General features: G+C 42.1%; 1 protein-coding gene across 5 annotated transcripts in view; it reads right to left on the bottom strand.

Annotated features, from left to right (window-relative positions):
• The window catches only part of PFKP (phosphofructokinase, platelet), a 126,581-nt gene that overhangs the window by 96,468 nt on the left and 8,736 nt on the right, over positions 1–21,377 (bottom strand). For all 5 annotated transcript variants that reach the window (XM_077491115.1, XM_077491112.1, XM_077491114.1 and 2 more), the window contains exon 2: positions 1,056–1,129. In XM_077491115.1, coding sequence (XP_077347241.1) covers positions 1,056–1,129 — 74 coding nt within the window. The remainder of the gene's footprint in view (positions 1–1,055; positions 1,130–21,377) is intronic.

Raw genomic sequence — 21,377 nt, forward strand, 5'->3', positions numbered from 1 at the left:
AACAGTGACAGAGTCTCCTTGAGTATTGCTGGTATCTTAAAAGCTTTAAGCTCTGCACACTGGTTTCCCTAAAGCCCAATGGAACCATCTGCATTTATTACTGCAATGCAATCAGACTACATATACAGTAATAAATATGATGTTGTCTTTTTGTTTTGTTTTTTAAATACTGTGTGCTACAGCAGTGATCCAGATCTTCGGAGGTCCAAAATACCCCCTGCACAATGGCCACTTATCAGCACTGCTAATGGAATGTGAGTCATTTTAATAGCAGCACTTTGCAAAGGGAATTGGATAGCTGGATACATTGTGTGTAGCGTTGTATATGAGAGCAGCGGTCCAACTCTCCAGCTGCCAGAACACCATATTTTAACCTGGCTACAGCACACTATGTAGAAAGAAAACCAAAAGTTCAAAAGCATATTTATTCCACCACAACAAAAAGGATAATTTTAACAAACAATATTATATTCTGATAACTGTATGCGGTTAATATATGTGATAAATTCCAGTAGTGACAAGCAATCTTCTTATAGCCTAGGCCATCTTTATGTAGAGCAACATTCTTTTTTTCAGATCCTCAGAGAGTTCTTTGCCATGAGGTGCCATGTTTTACTTCCAGTGACCAGTATGAGAGAGTGAGAGCGACAACACCAAATTTAACACACCTGCTCCCCATTCACACCTGATAACTTGTAACACTAATGAGTCACATGACACCCCGGGGAGGGAAAATGGCTAATTCATCCCAATTTGGACATTGTCACTTAGGGGTGTATTCACTTTTGTTGCCAGAGGTTTAGACATTAATGGCTGTGTGTTGAGTTATTTTGAGGGGACAGCAAATTTACACTGTTATACAAGCTGTACACTCACTACTTTAAATTGTAGCAAAGTGTAATTTCTTCAGTGTTGTCACATGAAAAGATAGAATAAAATATTTACAAAAAATGTGAGGGGTTCACTCACTTTTGTGAGATACTGTATATTGTATTTAACAGTTTGCTTGAAATCACCATACCAATATCAAATAGAAAGATATTATTTATGCCTACCTCATGGATAAAGTAAACTTTGGCTTCTACATAGATTCCCATGCGAACAACAGCACGGACAGCTGCATTCATTCCTGGGGAAAGAGAAAAATGTCGGTTAGTGATGTCGTACAAAACTGAACATATTGCTTTGTATATTGCATACAGTACTTCACAGATTCATGCCATAAACCAGCAGCTCTAAATGGACTGAGGCCTAAGGGATTGATTTTTGTATTAAGGCTGTACTCTAGTACTCCAGTCAGCATATTAGTAGCATGTGCCCCCCTCCTGGATAACAAGGTGTTTATGCTCATTTAATGTAGGAGAGATTTAAAGCTGAAGAATACTTACCTTATTCTTTGCTTTAAGTTGAGCTTTACATGTGAGCAGACCCTGAACCAGTACAAATAAATGTCCAAAGTCCAAGTTAACTTGTGCAGTGTCAGGCACTTACTAGATGCAGCCACCAGAGGATCAAAATGATGGCCACAGAACTGTTTTGGAGGGAAAAAAATCAACGATAGCAACAAACTTATTTCACTTTTATTTCTCTTTAAAGTAGACCTAAAATTTAGACCAGTGTTTCTGAACCTTTTTTCAGTCAAGGAACCCTTTAAAATTATAAACAACCTTGAGACATCCCTTTCTAAAATGTAAAAAACAAAACTAAAAGTTTTACAGAATACAGCAACATCCACACACGTAGGATACCCAACGTTAGAAGTAAATTATTCCAATGGTGATGACTATTGTTCAAATGTTTTCTCTCTCCCTCATTCAGCTAATATACTGATGGAGAGGGGTGGGGAAGGGTAAACAAATATGCACCCAATGTCCACCTATCAACCAATGACATCGCTGGTTGTTAGTAGGCCCGTGGCTTAAAGGTTGTAATGGTGCATAATGAAAACATGTGGCTTTGTGTAACTAAAAGGCAGCCTTCATCCACCTGCTGGCTTGTATACAATTGTAAGGACTTTGCTAAGGCACCCCTGAAGAAACCCGAAGGCACCCTGGTTGGAAAAGTTAATTTCTAACCCCAACTACATCACGAACATGATTAAGAAGATTTATAGTCACACAGAGGAGGATTTAAATGATGGTGATTATCGAATTGTATGTTGCTCCTCCATGTTTTCATGGGTCTACAATTCCTCCCATGGTCCAAAAACATACCAGTAGGCTCCCTGCCATTTAACCAAACCACTTACTTGCCTAACTATGGTAAGGAAACTACTGAGTTTTTTTCCTGTGCTATAGACCAATTTGAGTGGTTCCCTGTTCCGAACAAATCATTATATATTATGCCAGTGCCATATAAAGTAAATTTGATGACCCATTGGTACCTCATAGTGATTGTTCTTATGTTATTGGCTGTGTTTGGACAGTTAGGCAGGCTGACCTTTAGAAACCAAATACCAAACTACCTGAAATAAGAACTGCCTGTGTCAGCAACCAATCAGAGAAGTTGTAATATATCCGTCGCACTCCTTACAGGTTTTTCCACAGTTCGTGTAGGGTGCTGTAGCGAATTGGCATCACCATACAATCATAGGAAAATAAGGATCTTAACCAGCACACCTTGGTTTAATAATTTTCTTGTCCTTTATTCACATAAGTGATAGGCATCACAGGCTAACATTTTGGAACCTAACCGGATCCCCTTTTCTGCCTTGAAACATGGATCCTGCGAGGTACCCAAATAATGGTCTGTGATGCTTAATAAAGGTCTCTCAATAAAGGACAAGTTTATCACTATGTCAAGGTGTGCTGGTTAAGATCCTTAGCAACCAATCAGAAGTGGCAAAGTTTGATGACCTGGAATTTGATTGGTTGATGATAACGCAATACAGACAGATCTCATTTTAGACAGTAACATAAATGAGGTCTGCTCTGTAAGGCTGGATTCACACCTATGCAGTTTTAGGCTGTATTCACACCTATGCATTTTTTGTGCTTTTTGCATTTTGCAGATTTTCACTACAGTCCATTTAACATGGCTTCCTATGGAACACGTTCTGTAGTGCAAATCTGCAAAATGCAAAAAGCACTAAAAATGCATAGGTGTGAATCCAGACTAATAGAACCACAGATCTTCTTCTAGTATGCAACCAGCTCATAGGCCCTATAATCTATAAGGTAATCCAAGATGTCATACTGAATAAGTATAAAATGACGCTCACCTTTTGGTTTGCGTTAGTAACCTAATTATTATTTTTTTGTGTACTTATAAGTCATCTCAAGGCATGTTTTTCTAAGAAATTACACGCAGCAGTTATTATGCTATCAGGACATCTAGGTTTTCTGAGTTCTGTAACTATTTGATAAGCTTGAGATAAAGATGATGGATACAGGATGGTAACTCAGGCAACCAATCAGATTTCAGTTTACTGTAGTCCGTGCAGTGGAAGATGAATTATTGCTGTGGGTTACTGCACTTTGTAAATTGATGTTTGCCTTCGTAAGCATGAACAGAAAATATCAAGGCAACACAATGAGTGTTGCGTATCATAGGTAACTACGGCACAATGGTTCAGACCTTCATAATAAGATTATGGGATTTGCAAAAAGCCATTTGCCTCATTCACAACAACAAAGCTTTGCAACTTACAACTGACAGAATTTCTCTGGTGTGCACCATATGAAACACACCAGTGTCTCTGCATGAAAGAACGAGGAGAACCTAATCCACTATTAATGTAACAGCTGTTCTTTTAGATCTATCAAGTGTCCTGATATATAATAGTATATAAATAATATTGAGTATGAATAAATTATAAATTATCAGCTTTCTTTAAACTTTTCTCAAAGTAATAAAGGTAAGTGCAAAGAAGGGGTTGATCTACTTGTGTTGTCATATAAGAACCTAAAATGGCCTTTTTCCCCGTCTTCATTTCCTTACCTACCGCTACTCTTCTGCGCCGCCATTTTTCAAAATCCAGCACATTCACAGTTCTCTGCCAAGTATTTTGCAAGGGCAAAGACCTGCAGCATGTCCGTGAACTTGCTGGGAATTTTTGTGCATGCACACTGTTTCTACTACATTCTGGAATCTGGGACATGGCAGAGACCCGACTGTGAACATATGTGAAAATCCCGATGTGTGCGCAGACATTCTGTGGGTCTCAGCCAGGTATTCAGGACCTAAGCATGCTGCCTACATACATCCTTGGTAAAACTGCCTCCTGGAAATGCGTGCCTTGGCAATCCCAGGAGGTAGCTGGGGGTGCTGTCCTTTACTAACTGTACTGTTCCTTACCAATCATATTGAAATATTTTCCAGTTCTGTGATGGGGCAGGAGGAGGAACCAAAAGAGAGCACATTATAGCTGCACGATTAATCGTTAAAAGATCATCGTCTCAATTCGACCCCCCACATGATCTTAACCTCCCTGGCGGTACGATTATTTCGGATTTTAGGTGCTAAAAGCGGTACCATTATTTTGCATGAAAATTTGGCGTTTTATATTGTAGTCCTGTAATTCTTAGGAATAACTCTCTTAAATCTGTCCAAACCAGAGTCTAGCAGACATCCTGGGTATGATAAAGTTTGAAAAATTTAATCATAAATTATAATATAATAAATAATTATAAATAATTGTACCAAATAATAATATAACAATAATAAAAATTATTCAATAATTTTATCAAATCAAAAACACTGAAATTTGCTGAGTTGCAGAATTGTCACTGTCATTACTTTTCAGTATTTGATGATGGATCTCCCCACAAATCGCTATCGCTCAATTCTGCGAGTGATTCTAATTTATTATCGCTGTTTTCTAGCTGGTCTAAAATCATTTTTGATGTACAGTGACAGTTTTGGTTGCTATGGACAATCTCCAGTTTCCAGGCATAAAGAACAGTTTTTATTATATAAAACTGCATGCAGGACACTGGGCAGACCACTAGGGACAACGGGGATGTGAAATATTTACATACAGCAATGTAATCTGTAAGATTACATTATACTGTATGTTTACTGTTTGTTTCGCAACGCTCGCAGGGCACGGAGATCGGCGATGTAATGCATCGAGCGAGGCACGGCTCGCTCGTACAGCGGGGAGACAACGCTGGATCCGAGGGAGAAGGTAAGTAAACCTCTTCCTGGATCCAGCGATGCAGTCCCGAGTCTGACTCGGGGATACCGCTTTTGGTATGAAAAATCCACCCCGAGTCAGACTCGGGAATACCGTCAGGGGGGTTAAAGGGGTTGTAAAGCTTTGTTTTTATTTTCTAAAAAGGTTCCTTTAAGCTAGTGCATTGTTGGTTCACTTACCTTTTCCTTTGATTTCCCTTCTAAATGTTTTTTTTCTTTGCCTGAATTTCTCACTTCCTGTTTCTCCTCAGTAAACTTCACACCATCATCCGAGTGGTGTTTAGTCAGCCAGAACAGCTTACTGAACAGCTTACTGAGGAGGAACAGGAAGTGAGAAATTCAGACAAAGAAAACAAGAAAAAAAACATTTAGAAGGGAAATCGAAGGAAAAGGTAAGTGAACCAACAATGCACTAGCTTAAAGGAACCTATTTAGAAAATAAAAATCTAACCTTTACAACCCCTTTAATCCAGCATTTCCATGATTCATTGATTTCAATGGCAGAGGCGTGGCGGAGCGGTGTATACACCGCTCCCACACCTCCCGAAAGATGCAGGACTTTTTATAAAGTCCTGCAAGCACACCAGTCCAGTGTGAAAGCACTCGGGCTCTCACACTGGGGCTGCAGGGGAGGCATTTTTCAGGCACTTTACAGTCTTTATTTTTAACCAAAATGCGCCTGAAAAACACCCCAGTGTGAAAGGGGCCTTACAGATCAAAGTGGTGAACTTTGGTCTGCAAATTAAGTCAGTTTAAAGCAACCATTTTTGGGGGTTTTATTAAATTGTACCTCTGTTTAACCCCTTACTAACCCTTAATTTACTCTAATCAGCCTTATTAACTCCTTATTCTCCTTCTCCATTTAATTATTATTTTCCTGCTGATTTCTTTTTTTATTTATTTACTTCTATTTTATAAACTATTAATAATTAAAACTTTTTTTTTTATTTGTTTTGTTCATTAATATTTTTACACCTTTAACATACAATTACACGTTACTCAATGAAAAAAATGCAAAATTAAAAAAAAAAAATACATTTATTTCATTTGTAAAATAACTTTTCAATGCTTTGTACCATTGCTGATAGCTGAAGTGTAAACCAAAAAGTTTGCATTAGGTATCGGTAATTGGTATCGGCAAGTACTACAAAAAAGACCCTAATATAACTTAATGGTAATTTTTTTATTTCTTTACACATTACATTATTTTTCATTACATTTCTTTAAATTTGATTAAGGCAAAGATTATTATGCCTGTTTTATTGCCCTCGTGTTTGATAACCTAATGTTCAGGGGTTGTAAATCTTTAAAATAAAAAAGTTCTTCAGAATCGTGAGAGAATCGTAATCTTTAGTCTAAGCAAAAAAAAAAATTGTGATTCTCATTTTTTACAGAATCGGGCAACTCTAGAACACATTAATGTAATGTGTGAAGGTCTGCTTTAAACTGACCATATACAAGTAGAATTTAATTTCTAATGTTTGTACGGAAATGATGAAAAATCATATGTCAGAGCATTTAAACTTGCCATCTTTGAGTCAATTAATTTCATTTGAAATCACAAAAACTTGCAAAACCTGCTACCTGAATGTAATCCAAGACATTAAACAAAGTAAGTTTCCCTTTGTGTCTAGAACATGTGCAATATGCATGTTTTGTTCCAAACAAAAACCTCATTCACAGCTTGAATTTCCTTTGTTCTAAAATCTTTTTCCATCCTGCTCCTTCAAAAAGCAAACACATTTTATGAAATTCTACTAGTCTAGAAAATCAAACAAATTTTATGACATTTTACTAGACTATGACCACTTTTAATTCAAATAATAACTAAATGTAAGCATACACTATATGGCCATGAAGTATGTGGAAGTATATGGAACCCCTCCATATTAATAATTTCATGTGTTTCTAGTAAAGGTACACTACATTGACAATTGTGCGGTTCCAGCCTTGTAGTAACCACACAATTCCAGTATGACTCCACACAAAGATCCAGTATGATTGTACTCCTGTACACATGAACAGTTCCATAAACACATGGTTTGATGAGCTTGCTGTGAAGAAACTATCCAGCATAGAGCCCTCGGTTTATTCCAACCCAACTGAGTACATTTGGGATGAACTGAACGCTGATTGTAAGTAAAGTCTTCTTGTCCAACACCTGTACCGGACCTCACACTTCCTTGGCTAAATGGACACAGATACCTACAGATATACTCCACGTTCTTGTGCAAAGCCTTCCCAGAAAAGTGCAGGCTACTATAACCGCAAAGGTGCAACTCCATAGTAATGTCCATGGTTTAGTGTTATGGTGAAGTTTCCACCAACATTTGGACATATAGTGTAAATAACATCTAGTTACATGCGCTGGCCATGTAATACTTGTATCTATTAAAATGGAATGAAGGGCCTTTTAATGATTTATACCTACAGATAAGCCCATAATAAGGCTTACCTGTAGGTACAGTATATTTTACCAGCACTGGTGATGTCACTAGCGCAATCATAGAGAGAGCTGTGCTCCAGCCATGACTACCGTGTCATCACGGCTCGGCCAGTTACACAGCCTCAGCCCGCCAACCCGAAAGGAAGACCAGGTGAAGATGTAAGCCCCAAGGACGCTGTGAGGGCTTTAGTTATCAGGTAGGTCTGTCATAATGTGCTAGCATGCGGCGGGAAAACATTCTGCCCATAGGAATGATCCTTCAGGCAAAATTCAACTTCCCAAACAAGGACTGCAAAAACCGTACCTGAACCTTCCGCCTGCTTGCCACGCCGCTAGCCTCCCTCCACAGGGCCATCAGTTTGTTCATAGGCAAACGGCACTCTATGGCCACCGAATCAATCATTATGCCTAGAAAATGATGCCTTCCGTTTTGTCTGAGGCCAAAGAAATGCCGAAACGGTCCGCTATGTGTTGCAGCATCCCCAGCAAATCCGCGCAAGTATTGGAATCCAGCGGTCCAATGCAAAGGAAATCATCCAGATAGTGCATGATGGAATTCTGGCCAGACACATCCCGCATAACCCATTCGACAAAAGAACTGAAGGTTTCAAACAGAGCACAGGAAATGGAACACCCCATCGGTAGACAACGATTGGCAAAACGAACCTTGCCACCGACAACCCAAAAGGTGAACACTTTCAGGATGAACCAGAAGCAGGAGAAACGCCGCCGCCATGTCAGTTTTGGCTAACAAAGACTTGCGTACCCAGGAAACAGCCGCATTGAATGATGTATAGGTGACTGCACAGGCCTGCGGGTCAATACCATCGTTAACCGAGCCCCCTTTAGGAGAGATGATGTATCAATCGGTATTTGCCGGGTTCTTTCTTGGGAACCACCCCTAGGAGGGACACAACCAGGCTCGGAAATGGATCAGAGGAAAAAGGGCGGCTCATCCTGCCCAGGGAAACTTCCTTAGAAAGTTTTTTCAACACCACCTCTGGGAACTGGAGCGCCGAACGTAAATTATTGGACAAAGGAGGAACAACAGCCAAAGTGCACGGGATAGGAAATCCCTCTGTAAATCCCCCCTCCCCCATGGAGTGAAGCAGACTCCTGATCCAGGTACCTACTCAAAGGGATTGTAAAGTGAAATTTTTTTTTTTTAAATAACAAACATGTTATACTTACCTCCACTGTGCAGCTCGTTTTGCACAGAGTGGCTCCGAACCTGCTCTTCTGGGGTCCCTCGGCGGCTGTCTTTGCTTCCTCCTTCAGATGCTTCTCACGTTCATGCGAGCTCCATCGCATGGTGAGAAGCATCTGCGGGCGCGCTCCCGTGATACAGCCGGCGGCTATAGCCGCTCGCTGTAACACACGGCCCTGCCCCCGGCGCTTTGCGTCAGTGGATGTGACTGACAGCAGCGCGAGCCAATGGCTGCGCTGCTTTCCATCCATCCACTCCAGCCAATCAGCGGCCATGCTGAACAGTGGAAAGGACGTCGGGGGACGAGCGCGGGACATTCGAGGGGTGAGGTAAGTAAAACAGGGGGGCTGGGGGCGCCGGGACTGCCAGATGTTTTTTCACCTTAATGCATAGAATGCATTAAGGTGAAAAAACATTTACATTTACAACCCCTTTAAGGAAAGGAACCATCCTTTCCACCCTTCCATCCTCCCTCTTTCCAGACGTATCATCTGCCCGACCTTTTCCAGATTTAAAACAGGCGGCGAGTGAATGGCCGCCACCGCACCCGGAACATTTGTGTTTAAAATGACAGGTACCAACTAATCGGCAGGAACTGTCATTCAACTGCTAACAGACACCTTTCTTCCTAGAGGCCGACATACCTGAGGTACTGGTGCTGCCAGTCCCTCCTGGAAAAAAATGATTCCCAACCCTGGCCGGGATCATCAGTTTCATCCAGAGGCCAACATCCTTATGATCCCAATGAATGGCAGGCCGGACCGCCTTCCGCTGCCTGAACTGCTCGTCATAATGGAGCCAGGTCACGCCACCATAAACCCTATTGGCTTCACCAATGGTGTCAAGGTAACAAAAAAGAGCCAAACTTTTTTCTGGCGCTTTTTCACCGATCACATTAGCCAAAATCGCAAAAGCTTGCAACCAATTGGCATATGTGCGAGGGTTGAGGCGATACCTCCTCTTCTCCTCCTCCTCTTTCTTGCTTTCGTCAGGTTTTACCCGATCCAGGTTAAACTTTTCAAGGGGGAGCAAGGGAAAGATTTCCACATATCCCCCTTCCAAATCTTGTCCCTTACCTCAGGCTTAAGGTGAGCGCCCAGGGGTCCCTCGAAGCACACATAGACCTCACACTTTGCCAAATCTGCCAATCTCACCTTCTCTACGTCTTTATCACCATCCTCTGACTTCTCCACCCCCATGGTCACACTGCCCTTCTCCTTCGGAAACCCCTGCCTCAGACCCTACCTGCACCGTGAGGAAGGGGGGACTCCAAGAGCCGACTCCTCCAGGACCCTCGCCAGTCACAACCACCACCCGTTCTGGAATCTGGATGATGGAGGATGAGCCACATGCTGGTGAGTCCCCCGAGGGCTCAACCTGAGCTGGGAATTCCTCACAGGCTTGCCACCCGCCAATACACCAGCGTGTGCTTGGCAGGGGGGCCTGAAGGGTCCAAAGGTTGGCTCCCGTTGCGGCGCTGAGCCCTAGTGGTCCTGTCAAGACTGAAGCTCTCCGGAGGCCTGGACCTCCAAGCATACGGTGATGCAGGCCATGGTAGCGGGGGGACTCTGTCGGACTCCTTGAAGTGAAGCCACTGCCTGGCTCTGCACCCATGCACGTCAGCTGCAGCCCTGAGCTGGGCCTGTAATTGGTCTAACTCGCTCATCTTTTTTACAGGGAGAAGAACGCAGATGCCAGATGTTTGTCCCCTGATTCTTACTCTGCAACTGCTGGAGCCCCACCTACCCAGCAACTAATACCATCTAAGCTCCCCCCAGTTCCCTTTCCCCACGGCCAATGGGTAAGAGCCTAGTTTAAAAGACAATACCTTATGTTAACCCTCCGTTGACTGGATAACCTTACCACCCTGTCATGTATCCCTGCCGCTGAATGCGTGCTTGCTCAGCTACGGTTCTTTCTTTCTTATCGATAGAACGAATATTTGATGTGTCTCAGGCAAACTTAACACAATACACATGTATTAAATGATTGTTTTTAACAGATTGTTTCTAAAAGAGAGTATTTTTAGTCAATACCGATGATGAATTGCTTGTTTGCGCTCACACCTGGATCAACCCTAAATTGATATGGAGTATAGTCGATAACTGTTGATGGGAGGGTTAACTGCACTGTCTGTGTAATAGCTAGTTTGTTTTATGGAAAACATATTAAAACAATGTCATTGGAAACAGACTGCATTTCCTGTACAGGCTGAAATATTTTTGAAGCATTTATTCTTCCTTCTAGATAGTCAACCGAACAACAAACACTAATTAGGCCTCATGCACACTGAACATTTTTAGACGATTTTATAGCAGCTGATTTTGGCTTCAGACATTTTTTTTCTACTGTCAATAAACTCCCCATCATGTTATCCTATGTGTCCATGCATACATAGGGTGTTATCAGCAGTTTTTGCATGAGGTGTTTTTTGGCTTTAAAAAAAAAAAAGAAAATAGTGGGTTCTGAGAGGAGCTTTTCAGCTGTTTTCAGCTGTAAAAATGCTCTAACGTCAAAGAACGCTGTTAAACGCAGATAATCGCTCAAACACATGGCATGCATCGTCCATCGTTTTTTGACGTTTTTTGATCCATTGAAAAAAACACCAATAAACGTTAAAAAACGCTATTGCAAAATGTAAAAATTTTTAGAAAAACTCACTGCAAAGCTAATGGCGTTTTTATAAAGTTATTTTAACGTCCAGGCCTTAGCGTTAAACTCTTTGTATTTCTAAAAGATTTAGGGTTCATCTGATTTAATAAATTTGGTAGCACTGCAAGACTGATTATAATTAAGGGTCTATATTAATGCCTACTGAACATTTCTTGAGTAATTTCACAAAAAATGTACAGGTCAATTAATAAGACACGTCAAAGCGTAATCCTTATCTGCATTAATTGTGGTCAACTCAATACCATTTGGGGTGAAAGGTCATTCAGAGGATCAGAAAGGACGCAAAAAGCTTGGGCGACCATCTTATCATGGACAGACATTTTTCCACTTTTTGAACAGGTTCCGACAATCAGAAATCATCTAAAAAACCAACCACATGTTACAGTCTGATTGGTTATTACATCCTGGCATAGGCCTGTGTTTCTTCTCAGGGAGACCTAATGGACCCCACTAATGGAAATTATGTAAAATATTGATTTTGTTTTTTTAGTCTACCTAAAACTTTTGGTGGGGAAAAAAATAAGTATACATGGTGTTGTAGAATTTTAAAGCTAAATTTCGCAACCCATACATTTTTTTTAGATATATTCCTCAAAGGCTACAAGAGATAAAAAAAATCCACATTGTGAGCACCATATGCTATTTAAAACCCAGATTTTACCCTGTAAAAGTAGTAGTGGCATTATCACTGAGCCATACTGAGAACAAGGCTGGGGGAGGGACCAAGCAGGCCCTCATGGAGTCAAGCAGACTCCCGATCCAGGTACCTACTTAGGAAAGGAACCACCCTTTCCACCCTCTCCGGAGTCCTCCCTCTTTCCAGATGTATCACCTACCCGACCTTTTCCAGATTTAAAACAGGCGGCGAGTGAATGGCCGCCACCGCACTTGGAACATTCATGTTTAAAATGACAGCTATCGATGAATCAGCGAATTACTGAACATAGCTGCAAAAAAATACACAAAGCATACAGAGATTAAAGAAAGAATACAAGTGGCTCTTATATTTAGACAATATTTGCTTATGCTAGAGTTCAGCTTGAAAGCTGAACTCTGGGAAAAGAAAAGTTCACCCCCCCTCCATGCAAGGGTTTATGCCTAATGTACCAGGGAGAGAATGCCCTCAATGCTATGAGACTGGCCCCTGCAGCCTCTTCTCTAAGGTGCTCTGACAGCCATAAGTACTCTGACATCATTAAATTGGGTGTAAATGCTGAAGGTTTTTTACGCATGAAGGTAAAAAATCTTCTGCACTGCAGCCCCCCCCCCCCACAACCCCCCACTAATACTCACCAGAGCTCCCTCTCGATCCAGTGATGTGCACAAGAGCCTCTGCTGTCCCTGGACTCCCTCTCCTCATTAGCTGAGACAGCAGTAGGAGCCATTGGCTCATGCTACTGTCAGTTACAGCTGGTGAGCCAATGAGGAGAGAGTGGGTGGCGGGGTTGAGACACAGCTCTATGGGGTTGATTTACTAAAGGTATATAGACTGGAACTTTGGAACGTGCAGTTGCTCCAAAGCTTAGTAAATGAGGTAAGGCTTCACTTTGCAAAAAAATACTCAATCACATGCAAAGAGGAAACAAAAACGAAACAAAAAAACACAGCATTTCTGCTTTCACGTGATTGGATGATGCAAGTTAGCAGAGCTTCTGCACATTTACCAAGCTCTAGAGCAAATGCCCTTGCAGAGTGCAGCTGCACTTTGCAGAATGCACAGTCTGTTTGTCTTTAGTATGTCAACCCCTATGTTAGGGTTGCCACTTTTTCTTCAAGCCAAACCCGAACACTTTAGCAGCACACTAATATATATATTTCTTTTAGTATACACTATAGGACTGTAATAGGCTCGGGACACCTTTGGGCACTCCAAAGAGAATAGTAATGCAATGCACATAGTGCCCACTCACCCTCCTGTTAAGCCCTGTTCTGAGCCACATTCCTGTCTGAATAATGTGTCCAGGTTTAAGGCAGACTGAAACCCAAACCCATGATTCCAAACCCAGACTGTCTGGGTGAATCCTGGACAGGTGGCAACCCTACCCAACGTGTCTCATGGACGAAAAGAGCAGGGCTCAGGAACAAGCATGCACCAGTGCTCCCATGGCACGCGGCTTGCTATTGGGGGCACTGGTCAAGAGGGAGGGGCCAGGAGTGCTAGTGAGTGAGGATGCCAAGGGACCACCCCACACACGCTGCGGTGTCACAGCTGCCGGGGGAGCAAGGAATGTGGTAAGTAAAAGTCCTTGTTACTGGTAGCCTAGGCATAACAAGCAATTAACCCTTACATTGTAGGGAGTTAAACCTCACCAGCAAGGGAGGATTTTTAAAGCTTTAAATGCTTTTATGGGTTATGGTTTCTTTTGATAATTAGGTATTACTAATTACTTTTTTAGAACCTTGTTTATGGCAATTTTTGGATACAGTTTTGGGGCTCTTTCATATACCCTTTCAGGGGGTGCATAGTTCTAAGCAGTTTAAAAATGAATATTCTCTTACAATCAAAATGTAAGAGAAATGAATAAAATATGAATCTGTGCCATCTATGGCGAGGGTTACCATCTGCTTACATCTGATAAAACAGCGCTCCAGCTTACCCAGTCACTGGTTCATTAAACCTTATCCAATTTTATGAACACATTCGATTTTTTGGTAATCCACATTTCTGTATATTATTATATTATATATTATTATATTATATATAATATATTTATTATTATCTAAAGAGAACAGACTATACAATCAGACTCTGGCTACTTTTAGCTGTAGTTGGGGTATACTGTAGTTACAGTGAGGCCCCTTAGGTAGCTCATACAATAATCTTTTTTTTTTTCCTTTAACCAGTGGATTGAATGTAAAAAAAAAAAAAAATCAGATTCCCACATCCACATTCAAGGTGGGTAGGGGAATCCTCCCTGCAGTCAGAATACTACTGTATAATCAGTGCTTCCTGCTATAGCCAGCAGCACTGATTAATCAGGAAAAAACAGACAGACCCTGGTGCTCATACATGGATCGAAATTCAGCTGGTCTGCTGAACTGGCAGAATTTCCATCCATGTTTAGCCAGCTTTACAGCTTTTTCTGTTGGTGAACAGATCCCCTGCTGAGCTGTAGCAGAACAGCATAAATGTCACTTTTTGCACCTGTTTAGGTTTTTCCTGCAGAAGCTTTCCAGACCCATATTCGATCTATGGGTGGCCGGATGTACATAAACTTGCACCCGTTTGCATCAGACTATCTCCAATCTGTCACAAGAAATGGAAAAGATTGCAGACCTTATGGATTTTTTGTTCCAGACCTGGATGAACTTGGAGTTAATTGTATGTAAATGGATACAGGTCCATTTATACATGCCCATAGACTCAAGCTGGTCATAATTGGTGCAAATTTATTTCCTGCAAGCAGAGATTGTAGGAAAAAAATGTCTCCATCAACACAGTCAGTGCTGACAGGGGGGCCTGGGGGCATGTGGGAATCCGTCCCCGTCGGGGGAAGACGTGATTATTGCTAGCGCCTATAGCAGCTGCTAGATATAATCGTAAGTAAAATCCTGCAAGCTGGTTGTACGATCAACATGGTACATTTAAGCATCCCATACACGGTTTGAACAGTCTATGGTGGAACTTACATGGGGATTCTGTTCAGGTCCGCCTGAAAAACTGACAGTTTGACCTGATTGACTGTCTGTGTGAAAGGGGCCTATAATAATATTTGATGGGTCACTATGGGTATGACAGGGGTGTTCCGGCCTCAGGTATAAAATGGAGTGTCTAGAAATGGGAAATTATGTCCTTGGTGGCACCCCATGGGAGAGGCGAAACGCGTTGATGCACTTTCCAGTTCCGCGACCTAAGACCCGGAAGAGTCTCGCTATTTTGTACTGATGCCAGTTGTTTACAGCGATTCTGTATTTTTTTATGGCGCAAATAAAGTTTTTTTTTTACAGTACTTCACTATGACCTCCCTTCTTTTTCCTTGAGCCTGGTGGATATTTTCAGCTGCTTGTAATAGCAGCATTCTGGAGACCTTATTAAGGAAGCCCAAAAAACCTTCCATTCCCAACACCAGATTTAAGTATGTTTGACCCCCAGACTGAAAAGCTAAGGCTCAATTTTTTCTGCTGAGTGGGCATACGGAAGGGGAGCGTGGCACATTGCACAGCTTGTTTGCTTGAGGCACTTCAGCCATTTTCTTTGAAGGTTTTTGAGCACCAAGCACTTTATATAAGATTTTGGACTTTATATTATTTTCATTAGCTTGTCACTGTTAAGCCTCGTACACACGATCAGACTTTCTGATGGGAAATGTTCGATGACAGGCTGTTGGCGGTAAAACCGAACGTGTGTACGCTCCATCGGACAATTGTTGTCGGATTTTCCATGGACAAATGTTGGATAGCAGGTTTTAAAATTTTCTGCGGACAAATGTTTGTTATCAGATTTTCCAAGCGTGTGAACACGAGTCCATCGGACAAAAGTCCAAAGCACAAACACGCATGCTCGGAAGCAAGGACGGTCTTGTAAACTAGCGTTCGTAATGGAGAATTAACATTTGTGACGTGGCAAATTATGAAATCTCGAAATGCAGCGCACATTCTCTTCTTCTTTAATGGGATAATAATGAAGCTGCTTTGCTGGTGATACTGATGGAGTTATTGCAAACTACCGTATATACTCGAGTATAAGCCGAGATTTTCAGCCTCTTTTTTGAGGCTGAAAGTGCCCCCCTCGGCTTATACTCGAGTCATCGCCGTCTGCCTGCCCGATCAGCGTGTCGAGCAGACAGATGGCGGACATTCTACTATTCAAAAGCCGCGCCTCCGTCTGTGATAGGCGGAACACTCAATTTCCCAGCAGTCAGTGGTCCGCCTATCACGGACATCCGCTCATCCTCATACTACGGACGAGGATGAGAGGATGTCCGTGATAGGCGGAACACAGACTGCTGGGAAATTGAGTGTTCCGCCTATCACAGACGGAGGCGCGGCTTTTGAACAGAGGAATGGCCGCCGAGGCGCCGACGAAGAGCGGCGATCCTGGCATGGCAGAAGGACGGAGGCTCGGCACGGGACGGAGGCACGGGACGGAGGCACGGGACGGAGGCACGGGACGATGGAGGCACGGGACGATGGAGGCACGGGACGACGGAGGCACGGGACGGAGGCTCGGGACACAGGCTCAGGACACAGGTAGGCTGGACACACAAGGCTGCACGGACACACACACAGGGATGGATGGACACACACACAGGGATGGATGGACACACACACAGGGATGGATGGATGGATGGACACACACACAGGGATGGATGGATGGACACACACACAGGGATGGATGGATGGACACACACACAGGGATGGATGGATGGAAACACACACAGGGATGGATGGACGGACACACACACAGGGATGGACGGACACACACACAGGGATGGACGGACACACACACAGGGATGGATGGACACACACACAGGGATGGATGGACACACACACAGGGATGGACGGACACACACACAGGGATGGACGGACACACACACAGGGATGGATGGACACACAGGGATGGATGGACACACAGGGATGGACGGACACACAGGGATGGACAGGCATGTCTCACCCTCGGCTTATACACGAGTCAATAAGTTTCCCAGTTTTTTTGGGGTAAATTGGGGGCCTCGGCTTATATTCGGGTCGGCCTATACTCGAGTATATACGGTAATTTTCAAAGGCTTTTTTTTCTAGTGATATCAAGAATAATATTATGCTTTTTTAAATTTATTTTTTATTTTTTATTTTTTTGGCCAAGTTACCACAACACCATTATCCCATAGTTTTTAAGATCAAAGGTACAACTATGTTGGTGTCCCTTGTCAATTTTACATTTTGTATTTTTTTAAATGTAACTGCCTACTCCCAAACTGTCATTTGAAGTAAAACACATTGGGGGTTATTTACAAAAGGCAAATCCACTTTGAACTACACGTGCACTTGGAAGTGCAGTCACTTTAAATGTGAGGGGTAGACCTGAAATCAGGGGAAGCTCTGCTGATTTTATCATCCAATCATGTGCAAGCTAAAATTCTGTTATTTTTCTTGCATGTCCTCCTCGGATCTACAGCGACTGCACTTCCAAGTGCACTTGTAGTGCAAAGTGGAGTTGCCTTTAGTAAATAACCCCCATAGCCAAGTATTATTCTCCACAATTTTTTTTATTGTGCATTAAAAAAAGCAAACAAATAAAATTAGACATACTATCTGCCAATAGAACTTAACCAAAAAGTGCATTCTATGCATCCAAAAATATAGAAAATATACCAAATCAAATCGCTATTCAACCAAAAAAATAATGTCAAATCAATAACTCCTAGGCCAATAATAAATAACGCGTTATCTCCTCCGATTCCGCAATATGTCTGGTTGATGAACGGCTGTTCAGAAATGAACTGAAAATGAAAAGCACGAATGAACACACACCAAACTTCTACTAACATGAAATTAGCAGAAGGAGCCCAGAGGGTGGCGCTAAAGAGCTGAAAAACCACATAGTACGCCACTACGTTAGTCATTGTTGGCCAACAACTGTGTGGCTGTGTATGCAAGACAAGTCTGGGCCAACGCCTTTTGGACAAAAGTCCACGGGTTTGTTGGCCAACAATCCAATCGTGTGTACGAGGCTTTAGTCACCAATAAGCATTTCTGACTGCAATCGCTGTATTGTGATTTACACTATAGGTTTCAGCACTTTGCATAACAGCCCATTACACCGCACAAGCCATGTTGTGTCGATATACAGAGCAGTGTTCGGCAGACTCTATACTGGCAGCAGACACAAGGGCGGAGAGCTCTTTTCCCAATAAAAGCCATTACAAGCGCTTTGAAGGACAGAGGAAGAATCTTCTTCTACACATAGAGGATAAAATGTCTATTTTTAAACTCAGTCCTGCTGATTTATTTGTCCCTACAGGCGCCGATGACAAAACATGCACCACCCCCACAATGCAATCTCATTTCTAAATATGTAAGCCTGCAGTCCGGGTGACCTTGCATGGTCACAGAGGACAAGCACCTGATGCTCCATGACTGTCAATGCGTCCCGGTGTCCCCGGAGCTGCCCTTCCTCCATTGATCAATTCACCTTCACATCGCCGCACTCACATACATTTATTTTCCCATTTTCACCGTTCAATACTGATATTCATTTCAGCCTCCTGATTTCACTATAGTCTTTCTGTACACTCTACACATTTCTCATAAAGGGTTTCAGTTCAGTAATAGTTCAGTAATAGTTCCACATTGCAGTCTCGATTCACGTAAGAGATGAGTAGTAAGGGAGCTTCCTGTAGTAAAAATGAAAGTGACATACGTGTGGTTTCATCTTACAAGCTATTTCATAAGTTAACGGATATTCCGGAGAAGTCTTTTATCAATGCATGTAGTTCCGTAAATACTTATTATGTCTGCTGTTACTAGATAGGGTGAAGTTCAATATGAGCCACTATGAGCAATTTTTTTTAATGCTTTTTCTGTGCCAAAGCTTCTGCCATTTTTTCTGCCCCTAGGGTGCATATACCCTAAATGAACTATTTATAAGTCAAAGGAAATATCTTAGTTCTTCAGGAACATTCCTTCAAGGAGATTAGCATTGTGAATATTCTCATCATTTCCATATGCCATACCAGTGGGACTGCTGTGGAAGTCGCCGCTACTAGAGTGATTGCCACAGTCCCGCGCTGTGCATAATGAACACAGGGGTCGTGGACACCATTTACAAGACGCCTTGCATTTTTCTCAGTAAAAGCCATGTGCTACAGGTTGGGTGCTGCCAGCTTTACCTGCATTTAACACATGGTTTTAAATGTTTTCCCATTCACTTCTATTACATTGTGCGTTTTCATCAAATCGCATCAAAGTCATAGAGGCGTTTCAGTTCGCATTGTGCGCTATACAAGTATTTCATTCATTCATACATGCTGCATCTTTGATATGCTTTCTGAAAATGCAAAGTCTAATCAAAATCCATAGGAAATGCATATAAAACATGGATCCAATTGTGCTGCACCCAGGTGTGAACCTGGCATTAATGCATAGAGTTCTCTGATTGAATGAGGTGGCGATCATGACGTCACTGTCCTCCTCTTCAGCAGTTCTAGCTTGTGAACCTTAAAGCCTCATACACACGATCGGATTGTTGGCCAACAAAGCATCAGACTTTTGTCCAAAGGGTGTGTGCCTGGATTTTGTCTTGCATACTAACGGCACACAATTGTCTCCCAACGAACACGAACGTAGTGACGTACTACGAGGTATTTCAGCTCTTGAGTGCCACCCTTTGGGCACCTTCTGCTTATGTCGTGTTTGGTGAGCACTGATTCCAAGCATGCGTCTTTGTACTTTGGACTTTTGTGTGACGGACTTGTGTACAGACTATAGGAAAATCTAACAGACCGTTGTCCACCAAAAACAGCCTGCCATCCAACAATTGTCGGCAGAAAGTTGGCCAACAATTGTCTGATGGAGAGTACTAACGGTCAGATTTTAGGCAAACAGTCTGTTATCACACAACTCCCTGACGCAAATCCGATCGTGTGTGCAAGGCTTTTGGCTACTTTCACACCGTAGCCGCGGCCGCAGTAAAGCGCAGCTCGTTTTAGTGCCGCTTTACCGTCCTTTTTAGCGGTTCTTTTTGGCCGCTAGTGGGGCACTTTTAACCCCCACTAGCGGCCAAAGGAGGGGTTGCAGTGCTTCCGACGCATTCCAATGGGCAGGGGCAGTTTAGGCGCCCCTAAACCGCCCCAAAGATGCTGTTTGCAGGACTTTTTGTAACATCCCACAAGCGCACTTGGGCTTTCACACTGGGGAGACGGTTTTCAGGCACTTTACAGGCGCTATTTCTAGCACTAAAACACCTGAAAACCACCTTCAGTGTGAAAGGGTTCTAAGGCTTAGTTCACACCTATGCATTTGGTGTGCCCTGCGTTTGCACAAGCACAGCAGTCCATTCACTTGAAAGGGCTGCTGAACCTGCGGAAAATGCAGGAAAAATGTCCCTGCAAACTACAGTGGCAGGGAAATCATATGGCGCTTTTGCACCATGCAATTTCCTGCACCCCCAACAACACTGCATGGTTAGATACAGGGGGGTGCCTTGCTTGATTTACACTTAAAAAGTCAACACATAGGTTGGACTTGATGGACTTTTTTCAACCTCACCTACTATGTAACTATGTAACACATCATGAAAATATCAGCCCTTGACATTTACTGGCAATTATAAAAAAAAAAATCACAGATTTTTACAAACTGTCAGTAAATTTACTGGCGGTTGGCAACCCTGACACATATATATGTATATATATATATATATATATATATATATATATATATATATATATATATATATATATTTTTTTTTTTTTTAGATTTATATTATAATATATTATATACTATAATATATTATTATTATTATTATTATTATTATTATTATTATTATTATTAATTGTATATATTATTACATGCAAATTATACTTAGATTTACATAAACAGTATTATCTCTATTTAATATTATCACATTTACAGTCAATTATATTTATTACCAATGTCTCACAGTCAACATATTTAATTTCATAGTCTTACCATCAGTCATACTGGTCTACATTCACTGGTGTTATAAATAATTTTTTTCCTAATAGTGAGTCATGGTGGGTATTATACAATCACACTGGGGGGGGTGTGATGGGGGATGGCGGCACATTCTGAGACCTTGAAATGTAATTAGAGGTGAAGATGAGGATGGTGTTGCTGCTACCCAATACAGCTTCCTCCCATAACGTATGAGTCAGAGGAAGCCCTGCAAGGACTCCCATCCACGCACGTACACACATCAAGAGCTGGGAGGAGGATGAGGGCTGGGAGGGCTTT

Source organism: Lithobates pipiens, unplaced genomic scaffold, assembly GCF_037356315.1.
Source record: "Lithobates pipiens isolate NorthernLeopardFrog02 unplaced genomic scaffold, aLitPip1_a1.2 Scaffold_19, whole genome shotgun sequence".
Classification (NCBI taxonomy): domain Eukaryota; kingdom Metazoa; phylum Chordata; class Amphibia; order Anura; family Ranidae; genus Lithobates; species Lithobates pipiens.